We start from the raw sequence: 14878 nt of genomic DNA on the forward strand, positions 1-14878 counted from the left end.
GAAAGCAAGGTCGGCAGCGGCGCAGGCGTGGTGGCGCGAGTTCGGCAGTGGAGAAATATGGCGGCCCCGACGTTTACTGCGAGGTTGTACTCTCTGCTGTTCCGCAGGACCTCTACCTTCGCTCTGACCATCGCCGTGGGAGCTCTCTTCTTCGAGCGTGCCTTCGATCAAGGCGCAGACGCGATCTACGAACACATAAACCAGGGGGTGAGAGCCTGGGTCATCCCTGACCTTGGGCCCGCCTGAGGGGTGACAGTGGGAGTGGAGGTGGGGCGGGACTCAGTCTGCCTTTACGAGGAGGGGGTAAACCCTGGGCGTCTTCTGTCTGTAGATTGCCGTCTTGCATCTCTGCCCGGTGTGAATATAAAACGTTAAGAGTGTTCAATAGATCCCACTTTGCAGGGGTTATAAGGATAGCTGCCTCTCACCCCGCATACCCACTTCTCCTTTTGCAGAAGAGAAAAGTAAAGCCTAGGGCTTATTAGGAGCACACCACCAGGAAGTCAGTGGCAAGTCAGAGCTGGAACCCGGACGCCTGTCTCCTTTGAGGGTTTCAAGGGCAGATCTGAGCGGGCGACGATCGTAAAAGGACATCTCCTTAACCACTGTGGTTGTCCTTTTCAGATAGCGCTTTTCGGTTCCCAAGACTTCCCATGCAGGCAGCGTGGTATTAACGTTTAAGAGTGGGGACGGGGATATGAAATCAGAGCGCCCTGGATGGGAATACTGGGCTTTGTCACCTAATAACTGGCGTCAAGTTGGGCGAGTTTCTTAACCTGAGCTTCACTTTTATCTATGAAATAGAAATTATCATAATAATAACTACTTCCGAGAATTATAGTGAGGATTATATGAGATACAGGTAAGGTGCCAGAATACCTGGTAGGTGGTACCACTCAAAAAATAACCTTTGTTACATTCCTCAGGAGAAGGGGGAAGCATAAGATAGGGAATAATAACACTTTTTAATCTCATTGTGTGCCAGCACTGTGCTAGATGCTGTGCGTGCTTTATATTATGAAATCGTGGCTCATACTGGGGAAGATCTTGTACAGATAGTCCTGGTCCACCATTCAGTTGTGTTTTTAATTCGAAGCTGTCTGACTCTACAGGCAGGCCACGTCCACTAATGCTGTCCTGCCTGTGGCCAGGGCAACTTTCTGCCCCTATGAAAGTGCTGCCACTGTTCCATTTCCTGCAAGGGATTCCATTGGCCATTCCCACTGTTTGGGAATGGCATCTAAGTGCGTTGTCATAACGCACTCATTTTCTGTGCATCTTTATCTCAATTTCCTGTAAAACTAAGAGCATCCCTTGCCACTTCCTATGGTAATTGAAAGCGTCAAAGCATTTTATAAATGTTAGGAATGCGCGTCAAGCCTAGTGTTGCTTCCGGTTTGCCCACCACTGCTGTCCGACTTGGTGCGGGTGTTCTCTCAAGCTTGGTTTAGAGACCAGGGCAGTGGGAGTAGTTCAAAAATGTGAGGCGAGACTAAGTTTGTGACTCTTGTCTTTAAAATGCAGAAGCTGTGGAAACACATCAAGCACAAGTATGAGAATAAGGAGTAGTTCCTTGGAGGCCCCCATCCAGGCGGAAAGGACCAGGTCCACCCACCAGGTGTTGGCCCAGAGCCAGGGCCTCAGCTTGAAGATGATGCTCACGTTACTCTCCATGGACCACCTTTAGATGTTGGCCAGAAGTGACTTCACCTGACAGACTCTTTAACTTCCGCTCTGTTTGAAGTATGTTTAGTCAGAGTCATCAGCAAATAAATGTAAAGTGTCCGTGAGACCTGCGTCTGCCTCCGCTGCTTTCTTAACTCTCCCTGAGCTTCGCTTGTCAGTTATTGGAGACCGCTTCAAAGTCCTCTGAAAACATCTGAAGGGCAGAGTCCGCTGTTTTAGGTTTCCCATTAATTTCCAAAGAATTCTGGTTTTCAAAACAGGAGCTAGAGTTGGAGATGTTACCTTCAACTTTGGCTTCTAAACTGATAATTCCGTTCTTGAAACACGCAGAGGGAGCTAACTGGCGTGGCCATGGGGAAGCACTGTGGCTTCAGCTGGGGAAAAGGCCCTGGCCTGAGGGTCGTGGGCCACCCCATGCTCCAGAGGCTAGTCTCCATTCTGCCTTTAACTTCCTAGGTGTCTTTGGGTAAGCTGCCATACCTCCATGGGCCACAGCCCATCTTCTGCTGATGAAGTTGGACCAGAACGCTGAGCCTCTTGCTAGTGTTCTGCTCTCTAATGAGTGTGGTTTGTCCTGGTACTTACTTGATGTGTTTGAATATCCTCAATTCACTAGTTCTGGGTGTGTAAACCAAGGGTGAGGCGCTTGACCTTACTGAGCTTCAGTTTCCTGGTCTGTAAAATGGGGGTAATAGACAGACTCTCTGTGCGGGGTTTTTGTAGGTATTAAAGGAGTTAGTAAATGCAGGTAACACAGTCACAGATCCTGGCACATGGTAAATGGCACATGGAGGTGACTGCTGGCAGAGAGATGGGGAGGATATTTAAGGACCCAGAGAACCAGAAGATTTTCCCAGAAGGTGGTGGAGCAGTAGGAATGTGAGGAAGAGGGGTTAGGACGTATTTAGGTCATTCAACAAACGTATGGGTGGCCAGTATGAGGTACTGTGCTAGGTGCTGGGCACATATAGAACGTGGGGCTTGAACTCTATGGAAGACACTGTAAGTGCCATCATATGTGTGCATGACAGACTGGGCCAAGGGTTCTGGGGAAACAGTGCAAGGAGGGTAATAACCGCATAGCTAGGAGCAGCAGAGGAGAGCGTTGGGAAGCGCTGAGCAGGTATAGAGCAGTTCTGTTCTGTAACTGGCCTGGGAAGATGGGTGACTCTCCTGTCTGCCATCTTTCACTTGGAGCCTGGCATAATTCAGCCAGAGCTGAGTCATCTACTAACAACTCATTGGGGAAAAGTCAGGTCAGGAAACCCACGCAGAGGAAGGAAAGACCCTGGAAATTGCAGAGTTTGTCCTACCTGAGGCATATCTTCACGAAGACTATGTCAAGGCCTAGAGAAATTATGACCTGCCAAAGGCGGTACAGCTCTCGGGGTCAAATCAACACCTGAACCAAAGGAGAGACTATTCTAAGACTTTTAAGAATGATTTCAGTATCAAACAGAGGATAACCGTGGGGTTGAAGATTGCCACTGATAATACACTCTTCCCAACAATTTGAGGGCAAGGTGCTGGTGAAAAACAAAGCAGGGAACACTCTCACAGTTATTCTGCTCTTCTACAGTCCCTGATGATGAGCTCAGGGCAGCAGGGTCAGAACAAGCTTAGCTGATCACCTGCCTCAGGTGGGCACATTGTGACTCAGCCAGACCAGCAAGCAAGGGTATCCATAAGCCAGTCTACAGTTAAGATGCCCCATTATTTGTCATCAGCATTACTGTAGTTGTGTGTGTGTGTGTATGTTTCCTTTCAGTAAGAGCTAAAGGTTAAAATAATAATATACCCTGTTTTACCGATTGTATGAAGTTGAATAGTGTCCCCCCCAAAATTCATGTCCACCCAGAACCTCAGAACATGACCTTATTTGGAAATACAGTCTTTGCAGATATAATTAGTTAAATTAGATGAGATCATGCTGGATTGAGGTGAGCCCTGAATCCAATAACTGGTGTCCTTTTAAGAAGGCTGTCTGAAGACGGAGACAGAGATTGGAGTTATGCTGTCACAGGCCAAGGAATGCCACAGATTGCCAGTAACCACCAGAAGCAAGGAAAGAGACAAGGAAGGATTCTTTTCTAGAGACTTGAGAGGGGGTGGGGCCTGCCAAAACCTTAATTTTAGAGTTCTAGCCTCCAGAACTTTAAGAGACTAGATTTCTGTTGTTTTCAGCTGCTCGGTTTGTGATCCTCTGTTATGGCAGCCCTAGGAAACTAATGGCCAAGCTAAAGAATGATGGTACCTGATCTTGTCAAGGACATGAACAAATGGCCTTCACCTGCTATTGGCAAGAGTGTGTGAAGTGGCACCATCTTCCTGGAGGATATTTTGTACCTACATATTAAGACCCTTAGGGGCCGGCCCGGTGGCGCAGCAGTTGAGTTTGCACGTTCCGCTTGGGTGGCCCGGGGTTCGCCGGTCCGGATCCGGGGTGCGGACCTGGCACCCCTTTGCACACCATGCTGAGGTAGGCGTCCTACATATAAAGTAGAGGAAGATGGGCATGGATGTTAGCTCAGGGCCAGTATTCCTCAGCAAAAAGAGGAGGATTGGCAGTAGTTAGCTCAGGGCTAATCTTCCTAAAAAAAAAAAAAAAAAAGACCCTTAATGTGTGTGCCTTTGACTCAATCCCACTTCTGTCAAATTTTCCTGAAAAAAATGCACATGTCCATGAGAGATGTTCATCACAGTATTGTTTATAATGGGGGGAAAATGAAAACAAGTAAAATATCCAAAATAGGGATTACTATTGAGGTGAAATATTATCCAGTCATTTAAAATCATGTGTTTTTTAAAAAATTATTTTATGGGCCAGCTCGGTGGTGCAGTGGTTAAGTTCACACATTCCACTTCAGCAGCCCAGGGTTTGCTGGTTCGGATCCTGGGTGTAGACCTACGCACCACTTGTCAAGCCATGCTGTGGTGGGCGTCCCACATATAAAGTAGAGGAAGATGGGCATGGATGTTAGCTCAGGGCCAGTCTTCCTCAGCAAAAAGAGGAGGATTGGCGGCAGATGTTAGCTCAGGGATAATCTTTCTCAAAAAAATTTATTTTATTGAGGTCATATTGACTTATAACATTGGGTAAATTTCAGGTGTACATACATTATTATATCAGTTTCTGTATAGACTGCATCGTGTTCACCATCAATAATCTAGTTTTTATCTGTCACCATACGTATGTGTCCCTTTACCCCTTTCACCCTCCCCCAATCCCTAAAATCACGTTTTAAGTGGGAGAAAATATCCAACAAATAGGCGAAAGTTCCAACCTCACTAATATATGGAGCAGTCTTCCAAATCAATAAGAAAATGATGAATAGCTCAGTAGAAGCTAGGGCAAATGACGTGAATAGGCAATTAAGATAAGAAATACAAATAGCCACAAACATGAAAAGATGTCCAGTTTCACTAACAAAGAGACAAAATGAAATACCGTGTTTGTCCCTCAGATCAATAGAGATGAAAAAGATTAGCAAGGCCAGTTTTTTGGTGAAGGAGCAGGCACTGCCATGGCATTGGAACAACAGTTTTGGAGAGCACTCTGGCAATATCTATTTTAAATTTTCATTCCTTTTTTAAAATTGTGTTAAAATACACATAACATAAAATTTGCCATCTTAACCTTTTTTTGGGGCGGGGGGGAAGATTAGCCCTGACCTAACTGCTGCCAATCCTCCTCTTTTCGCTGAGGAAGACTGGCCCTAAGCTAACATCTGTGCCCATCTTCCTCCACTTTATATGTGGGATGCCTGCCACAGCATGGCTTGCCAAGCAGTGCCATGTCTGCACCTGGGATCCGAACTGGTGAACCCTGGGCCACGGAAGCGGAATGTGCACACTTAACCACTGTGCCACTGGGCTGGCCCCCATCTTAACCATTTTTAAGTGTGCAGTTCAGTGGTATTAAATACATTTGCATTTTTGTGCAGGCACCACCCCCGTCCATCCCCATAACTCCTTCCATCTTGTAAAACTAAAACTCTATACCTATTAAATAACTCCCATGCTCCCCTCCCGCAGGCCAGGCAACCACTATTCATTCTACTTTCTGTCTGTATGATTTTGACTACGCTAAGTACCTCATATAAGTGGAATCCTACAGTACTTGTCTTTTTGAGCCTGACTTATTTAACTTAGCATAATGTCCTCAAGCTTCATCCATGTTGTAGTATATTACAGAACTTCTTTCCTTTCTAAGGCTGAATAATATTCCTTTGTAACATGTATATACCACGTTTTGTTTATCCCTTCACCCATCGATGCACACTTGGGTTGCTCCCATCTTTTGGCTGTTGTGAATGATGCTGCTATGAACATGGGTGTACATATCTCTTCAAAACCCTGCTTTCAGTTCTTTTGGGGGTGTATACCCAGAACTGGAATTGCTGGATCATGTAGTAATCCTATTTTTGATTTTTTGAGGGACCTCCATACGGTTTTCCATGGTGGTTATACCATTTTGCGTTCCCACCAACAGTGAAGAAGGGTTCCAATTTCTCCACATCCTCGCTAACACTTGGTTTTTTCTGTTTTTTCCACAGTAGCCATCCGAATGTGGGTGAAGTGCTAGCTCATTGTAGTTTTGATTTGCATTTCTCTAATGATTAGTGATGTTGAGCATCTTTTTATGTGCTTATTGGCCATCCACATATCTTTGGAGAAATGTCTAGTCCTTTGGCGATTTTTGAATTTTTTATTTGTTGTTGAGTTTTAGGAGTTCTCTATACATTCTGGCCATTAATCTCTTATCAGATATATGATTTGCACATATTTCCTCCCATTCCATGAGTTGCCTTTTTACTCTGTGGCTAATGTCTTTTGATATACAAAAATTTTAAATTTTCATGAAGTCCAATTTGTCTGTTTTTTCTTAAATGTTCTTTCCTTTTTAACTCTGACACTCCACTTCTAGAAATATATCTCCAGAATCACATGTGGGCGTGCACACACACAAAGTCATTGGAGCATTGTTTGGAATTAAAAGAAGAAGAAAAATGTCCTTCAATAGGGGAGTGGTTAACTAAAAAAGTAGATTAATACCATAGGAATCTGTGTAGACATTAATAAGATGGAGATGTGTGGTGGTAGAGAAAGATAAAGTGAAAACAAAAATCACGCTGCAAAATGGTATGTTTAGTTGTTTAGTTTGATCTTGTTGATGCAAACACATACACATTGATGTATGTGTGTAAAGACAAAATACTGAGGGATGCGCACTGAACTTTTCCTGGTGGTTATCTTCCAGGGGTGGAATTTCAAATAACTTTCACTTTGCGCAACAGATATTGACTTTTTTTCTCACAACAAGCAGATATTGATATTCTAATAAAAAAGATTGTATAAAAAAGAAACCAACTGGGGCCGGCCCGGTGGTGTAGTGGTTAAGATCGCCCATTCCAATTCAGTGTCCCAGGGTTCACGGGTTTGGATCCCCTGCACAGACCTGCACACCGCTCATCAAGCCATGCTGTGCTGGCGTTCCCACATACAAAAAAAAAAAAAAATAGAGGAAGATTGGCACAGATGTTAGCTCAGTAACAATCTTCCTCAAGCAAAAAGAGGAGGATTGGCAACAGATGTTAGCTCAGGGCCAATCCTCCTCACCAAAAAAAAAAAAAAAAAAGAAACACATTAAGTAAAAAATGGTTAAGGCGAATGCTTAACCTTGAAAGAGACAAAATATAAAGTCAAGTGAAAAAAGCAGGTCACAGATTCGTGTAAAGCATGATACACTCTTTTTGTGTAAACGTGTAAGAAAAAAATTGGAAGTGCTCACACCAAATTGTTAACAGTGGTTCATTTTGGGTGAGTCATTTTCCTTTCCGTTTTATTTTCTCTGATTTCTAAATTTTCTGAGTCAAGCATGTATTATTTTCATGATCGAGGAGTATAAATAAATTAAAAGAGGGCACCCAAAGAGAGCGTGAACACAGAGAGATGCAAAGTATGAGCCCCCAGCCTTGGTTCCAGGCCTGTAAGCTGGCTGCTTGGCAGCCCAGGGCTCCCCTTCCTGAGCTCCGAGGAGGACTCATCCTTGACTGGCACTGCCAAGTGAGAGCTGGGCCTCCCCGAGCTCCCTGGGTGGGTTGCCCTTGCGGGGGGTGGGAGTGAGGATTAGCACCCTCCTCAGACTGGCACCGAGAAGCTGTTTACTACTGGAAAAAAGTTCTCTCTCCCAAGCTCAGCCCAAGGCATTTCCTGGAGTCAACAGCTGGGACGGTCTTTACAGTTAAAACCCCACGGACTCCCTACCTGCTCCCCTCGCACAGGTGTCAGGAAAAGCTAAATGCTTGAGTAACTCATAAAGCAACTTCCAGAAGGTCTCTGAAATCCTCTTCTGAGAAGTTGGCGTCTGGTATAGCTCTGAGCAGACAGGACCGCTCCATTGACCAAGAGTATTTGAGCTGACGTCCTATTCACCTAGCTTCTTTATCACATTCAAAAATCTCTCTCCAGGGGCCAGTCCGGTGGCGCAGCGGTTAAATGCACACGTTCCGCTTTGGCGGCCCGTGGTTTGCTGGTTCGGATCCCAGGTGCGGACATGGCACTGCTTGGCAAGCCATGCTGTGGTAGGCGTCCCATATAGAAAGTAGAGGAAGATGGGCACGGATGTGAGCTCAGGGTCAGTCTTCCTCAGCAAAAAGAGGAGGATTGGCAGCAGATGTTAGCTCAGGGCTAATCTTCCTCAAAAAAAAAAAAAAAACTCTCTCCAAACTGGTAGAACCTCTTTCCTTCATTCATTCATTGTTGTGCAACCAATACATCTTTATTGTGTGACTGTTCTTCCTGGCACTGTTCTGAACCTTGGGTATATAATGGAGAACAAGAAAGATCCCTACCCTCTTGCAGCTCACATTCTAGTAGGGGAGATAGACAGTAAACCAGAAACTAAATAAGAATTTCAGCTCCCATTAAGAGCTACAAAGAAAATAAAACTGAGCTACGTGTAGGGAGTGACTTGGGTTTGAAGAGCAACGTTAGATGTTCAGGTTGGTAATCAGGGGAGTCTTCTCCGTGGAGATGACATCTGAGCTGAGGTTTGAATGGAAATCTTAGCCAGGTAAAGAGAAAGAATAAGAGCATTCCAGGAAAAGAGAACAGCATGTGCAAAGGCCCTGAGGTGGGCATGAGCTTGGTTTATTCATTGAACTGAAGGAAGTGAAGGAGTGCTAGGGAGGGTCAGATCCTGTATGGTCTTGTAGGCCATGCTAAAAGAGTTTGGATTCCATTCTAAGAAGAAACGGAAGCCCATGGAGGGTTTCTGATTAATAGCTTACATTTATCAACTACTTACTATGAGCCAGGCATTATACTAAATTCTTTGCAGTTTACACGTCACTTAATTTGAATAATAATCCAAGAGATTATATTATTATTCCCATTGACCAGCTCTCGTGAAGTGTAAAGAGCACTCATCTTAGAATGGACAGACCTGGGTTTAGAATTCAAGTCCCTTCACTCACTGGCTGTGTGAGCTTAGGCAATTACCTACCCTCTCTGAGCCAGTTTCCTCATCTGTAAAATATCCACTGTGATAATGCACAACGGCAGCTATGACTCTTGTTATTTATGGAGATGTTGTCATCTTTGAGGGGTGTCAAGAGGAGTAAGGATTACTGAGCAGTAAATCTTCATCAGCTGACTGCTTAATTAACCCAGGCAGGGGCTACCCCGGAAGCCTCTGGCACTCCAGGGCTGCCTGCCAAGGCTCAAATCTTTTCAGTTCTGGGTAGAGTCCAAGTTGTCCTGGCAGCTCAAAGAAAGAAGAAAGGCCTAGCCCTTAGAACATTCCAGGCTCGTCCCCAGTAGACACAAGCATGCTGCCTGTCACAGTCTGGGTTCCCTGGGAAGCAGACTCTGGGCTGGGGGTTAGCCAGCAGGAGGTTTACTTCTCAGGCTCATTTCATGCCTGCATCCTCTCGTTGAGGCCCTGCAAGAACGGATTTGCCAAGTAAAAATAACTAGATATGCTTTTACTTATTAAACTTGTGAAGATTTTTAAAAATTTCAATATCCAGTGTGAGAAAGGGCATGGGAAACGATCGTTCTCAAATCCTGCTGGTGGGAAGGCCAATTTGACAGTAGAAAAAACTTGACCTAGCAATTCTAGTTCTAAGAATTTATCCTGAGAAAATAATCATAAATGCGGATAAAGATTTCGCCACAGGGTTGGTCCTTGGAGTTTAAAAGCAAATAATGAGAAACGATCTAAATGTACAACTGCAGGGAACTAGTTGAGTAAAGCATGGTGCAATGGAATATTATTAAGCCGTTAAAAAGGATGTAGAAGAGAAATGGGGAAATGTTCACAATGACTCATTAACTGAAAAAATGGTAATTCAGGGGACAGCCCCGAGGCCGAGTGGTTAACTTCACACGCTCAGATTCAGCGGCCCAGGGTTTCACCAGCTCAGACTCTGGGTGTGGACATGGCACTGCTCATCGGGCTATGCTGAGGCGGCGCCCCATGTAGCACAACCAGAGGCACTCACAACTAGAATATACAACTATGTACTGGGGGGCTTTGGGGAGAAGAAAAAAAAAGGAAGATTGACAACAGATATTAGCTCACGTGGCAATCTTTAAAAAATAAATGGTGATACAGCATGTTTAGTATGATCGCATTTTTATGGAAAATCAGTGTGTAGGCAAGCCCAGTAGGATAGTGGTTAACTTTGCACATTCTGCTTTGGCTGCCTAGGGTTCTTGGGTTCAGATCCCAGGCATAGACCTACACACTGCTTGTCAAGCCATGCTTTGGTGGCGTCCCACATACAAAATAGAGGAAGTTTGGCACAGATGCTAGCTCAGGGCCAATCTTCCTCACCAAAAAAAAAAAGAAAGAAAGAAAGAAAAGAAAAGAAAACCAATGCATATATTCCTTTTTCTAAGATAATGCTGGAAGGATAGAACTGAAACCTAACAGCAATTATTTCTGAATGGTAGGATTACCAGTGGTTTTCCTTTCTTGGTCCTTATTTGTATGAACCACACTGAGCATGTTCCTGCTTTTGTAATAAAGGGAGAAAGCAATGTAAGTTATTAAAAAAGAAATAGATTCCATCCCATAACTCAGCCAGCCCTTCCAATAACAAGGAACAAGGACTGTCCTACAAATGAGTTTGAGGTCTTCCGAGCAAAGGACAGAAATCAATGAATTTAAAATGTCTGAGCACTGTGCAGAGTTGGAGGGAATACAAATTCCTTGAACGAGATGGAGGTTATGGCAGCTGCTTGAGTGTTAGCAAAGGAGGAACACTCTGTACCGGGGGCAGGCACCGGCCCACGCAGAAGAACACGCACAAACACACACAAAAATAGCTGTCTTTTCTGGGCACTCTTCCAGGGCCAGGACTGGGCTGGGTGCCGTTAACATACCCCGTGTCACTGGATCCTCAGTCCGAGGGGGACACTGCTCTCCACTCCATTTTACAGGTGGAAAATGAGGCTCAGAGAGGTTAAGTGTCATGCCCAGGGTAACACAGCTAGTGAGAATGGAGCAGAAGTTCAAACACAGGACAGTGATGCCAGAGGCTAGGCTCACATCCACTGCTCCATGTGGTGTAAAAACCATGTTTCTCTTTTCTTTGGGGCCTTGGCCTGATATGCTTGGATTCATACACAGACTGAATGCCAAGGGCAGACTCCAGCCAGCATCAAGGACAAGGCGATGATGGAATGCAGAGGATGTGTTGGCTGGGAGCTGCTCAGCTGACAGTCTGTGAGTACAGGGGTGCTGATGGCCTTCCTGCTGCTCCTGGCTTATCCTCCCTTCAAAATTCTCACACAGAACCTTCCTCAACTGCTCTGGACCCTGTCTCTCCACTGCATTCTTTTTTCTTTTTTCTTTATTTATTTTCTTGCTGAGGCAGATTGGCCCTGAGCTAACATCTGTGCCAATCTTCCTCTATTTTGTATGTGGGATGCTTCCACAGCATGGCTTGATGAGCAGTGTGTAGGTCCATACCCTCGATCTGAACCCGGGAACCCCAAGCAGATGGCCAAAGCAGAGGCATGAACTTAACCACTATGCTGGCAGGCCAGCCCCTCCACTGAACTCTTGTAAGCCTGCCAGATCAACCCCCCCTGCTCAACCACCTTCAATGGCTCTCTGGTACCTGCACGATCAAGTTCAAATTCCTTAGGCTGACATTTAAGATCCCCACTACCTCAAACCTCACTTCACAGACCTCCCTTGCAGTGGGTCCCTTTGCTCTCCCATCTTGTGCATAGACATGGATTAGGCCTGAGTTGGAAATCTAGCTCTGCTCCTCTCCAGCGGGGTGAGCTTGGGCCGGTGGCTTCCCCTCTGTGAGCCCCGGTTTCCTCAAGTAAATACTTCACAGGGTGTCTGGGAAGATACGTGATCAAATGCTTGCAATGTGCTTAGCACAGGCCTATTGGGGTGGTTTTGTTATGTTGATCCAGCGAGTGAATTAACGGGGGCTCCCTGCTCAGTCTTCAGGGACCGGCGCCTAATTAGCATATTCGATCCACAAAATGCAGGCTGAGCTCTGGGGATGGCCGCGCAGCTGAATCAGCCAAGTGCCCCGCCCCCCATGCCAGCTGCTTGTTCCTGACATCCTTTCCATCCCTCTGAGACCAGATCACTTTCTTGTGTTCCCCTTTGTGTCGCTCGTCAATCTCTTCTTCCCGTCTCTAATACTGTCTTAAACCCCGGCAGCCTCGTGTCTTCCTCCACAGCCCTTATCTCTTCCCCACACCTTTCACCAAGTAAGGGAGTCAGTCAGTCCTCTCCACTTCCGTCCATCTTCCTCCCTTCCCAATGTCTGAGCAGACTTTCTGTCTGCCTCCTGTACAGGCTTCCAACACAGAGGCCACTTCCTGCCCTGGGACTGCAATTCTCCCTGATGGAATTGCACTAAGCTTTCCTAGTGGAACACCTCCTTCAAACTGGGCCCTCCAAGGGGCATCCCTTCCTTCCACTGGCAGACAGGGGAGACTATGGCAAAATGGAGACTTGGAAAATAGGTCCTGCCCAGCTTCATACTCTCCTCTCCTTTCCCCGTCCCTCTGTCAATGGAATGACTTGATTATAGGTTGTATCTATAGAAGCATGGTGTTTGGAATAAGGGAGGTGATAGGCCCTCTTTTCCATGCTGAGCCAACCACATGTAGAGTATTGTGGGTTCTGGTTTAAGTGCCAAGCTGTAGGGAGGCAGGAAAGCCGATGGGGTGAGAGCATGAACTTTGGAGACCCGCAAACCTGGGTTTGAATCTTGACTTGGCCACTTCTCGGCCACCACTGAACCACTGAATGAGGCTTATCATCACGCCTATCACTTGTCTTTGCTTCAAGGATTCACCGAGATAATTTCCAGTCCCACAAGGTTGAACAGGGCCCTCCTCTGGGCTCCCAGGGCACCCATCACATACTTACTGGGCTGGATTGTGCCTGTCTTCTGCGTCAGGCTCCTGTGTGTCCAGGCCATCCTGAGCCCAGAGGAGTCAGGGCAGCTGTGCTGAGGGGGTGAGAGGTGGGGTCCACAGAAAGCCGGCTAGAGCACTGGCAGGAGGCGTCCTCCACCCCTTGCCTGGGTCCCTGTGACAGGGCAGCACCCTACGAGTTCACTGGCCTCACGGTGGGCCGGGACCAGACACGCCTTATCCCAGACACCCTGCAGACACCTCCAGTTTACAAAGACAACTGTGGCTCAGAGAGGTGAGGCCACCTTGCTCAGAGTCACAGAGCCAGGGAGGGGCTGAGGCGGAGTCTAGCCCCTGCTCTGAATGGCAAAAGCAAAACAGACCACTGGCCATTCGAGGACCCTGATCCCCAAGGCAAAGGTCTGGCCCGGCCATCGCCTGTTACTCTGAGTTAACACTCTGGAGAAGGAACCGATGCCTGTCTGTGCGGACCCCTCCTCAGCCGGGCAGTCTGGTTTTCCAGGTGTGACAGGCCACATGCATGCCCTCTGGCAGGTCACCCCGCTGGTCCTCATCTGTTGCCCCTCCCCTGTGACAGAGGCCAGCTGGACCTGGGGGCTGGGCGCTGCCTATTGGATCTGTCACGTGGGACCTGGTGAGCCTGTCGGAGAAAGGGGGGCAGCAGCCTCACCTTCTTCTAAACAAACTCCTGTCCAAGAGGTCTCAGGGTGACAGTTCCCAGGCTTCCCCAGAGACGGGACCCTCTGGGGAGGCTGCATCAGGACAGAACTTGCCCATGGAGGCAACAGCCTTGGAGTTCAAGCCGTCCCCCGATTCTGTCCTTCTGGTGAGAACTATCAGGAAAAATCCCAATAGAGGCAGCTCTAAAACTATTTGTGGCCCTGGGATCCCAGCATCCACGTTTGGAAAAGGGCCTCCTGGAAATAAGAGGTGATTTGTGCAGAGAGGTTTCCAGCAGAATGATTAAAAGAGGGGAGAGGGGGAACCTGCCCCAAATGCAGAGTAGACAGGGCTGCCCATGACAGTTTTCTCCTCTCCCATTTGAACAGGGTCTACTGCTTTCACAGTGTTCCCCCCTGTTGTGGTCTCATCAGACCCTCACAATTACCCACACCCATGAGGCAAGAGGGCTGGGAGAATGATCATCCCCATTTCTCACAAGAAGAAACTGAGGCCCAGAGAGGTCAAGTGACTGACCCAAGGTCTCACAGCTTATTGAGCTTTAGGGCCCAGATCCCAGCCTCTTGACTCTTAATCTAGTGCTCTTTTCACCACCCCAGGCCACCTTTATGAACAAATTAACAATTAAAAGGACACACACTTGAGGCCTGGGAATGGCCCATGAAAGAATGCTAAGTAGATCAGACCATAATATGGGAGATAGGGTGGGAGCCTGCGTGTAAACTCTGCAAATAAAATCCCTAAATGTACAGGAATGATTGGTCCTCATCCCACCGGGACCTCCTTTTCTACCAGGCTCTTCTGTTAAAAGCACTTTAAGGAGGAGAAAACCATAATTACCGCTTGTGCTGGCAGAGCACTTAAGGGACACGTCAGAGTGCTGAGGGTGGGCTCACACAGCCAGAAAAAGCATATTCAATGTCATAATTTCATATTTGGAAAAGCAGAATCAAGTACCCGTTGTTTCTGTAATTCAGACCGCAGCAAGTACAGCTCGACACAACCTCCATGGCTGGGAGACCCCCAGGAGCCCGTGGAGTCTAAGCAGGGAAACCTCCCCACCCCCAGGGGAGGAGGGGGTATCTCA

The 14878-nt window shown here is 46.8% G+C and overlaps 1 protein-coding gene across 1 annotated transcript; it reads left to right on the forward strand.

Moving 5' to 3' along the window:
* The first annotated feature begins 1 nt into the window (after position 1).
* On the forward strand, positions 2–1790 carry UQCR10 (ubiquinol-cytochrome c reductase, complex III subunit X). The gene is made up of 2 exons (XM_070516335.1): positions 2–207; positions 1525–1790. Exons 1-2 carry the CDS (start codon positions 58–60, stop codon positions 1567–1569), a joined length of 195 nt encoding a protein of 64 aa, XP_070372436.1. The 5' UTR covers positions 2–57; the 3' UTR covers positions 1570–1790.
* Positions 1791–14878: the final 13088 nt, after the last annotated feature.

The sequence above is a fragment of the Equus asinus genome, chromosome 8, assembly GCF_041296235.1.
Source record: "Equus asinus isolate D_3611 breed Donkey chromosome 8, EquAss-T2T_v2, whole genome shotgun sequence".
Taxonomy (NCBI): Eukaryota; Metazoa; Chordata; class Mammalia; order Perissodactyla; family Equidae; genus Equus; species Equus asinus.

Coding starts and splice junctions, on each gene's coding strand:
- UQCR10 (XM_070516335.1), top strand. CDS start 58: ATGGCGGCCCCGACGTTTACTGCGAGGTTGTACTCTCTGCTGTTCCGC. Junction 208..1,524: donor ACGAACACATAAACCAGGGG/GTGAGAGCCTGG, acceptor TTTAAAATGCAG/AAGCTGTGGAAACACATCAA.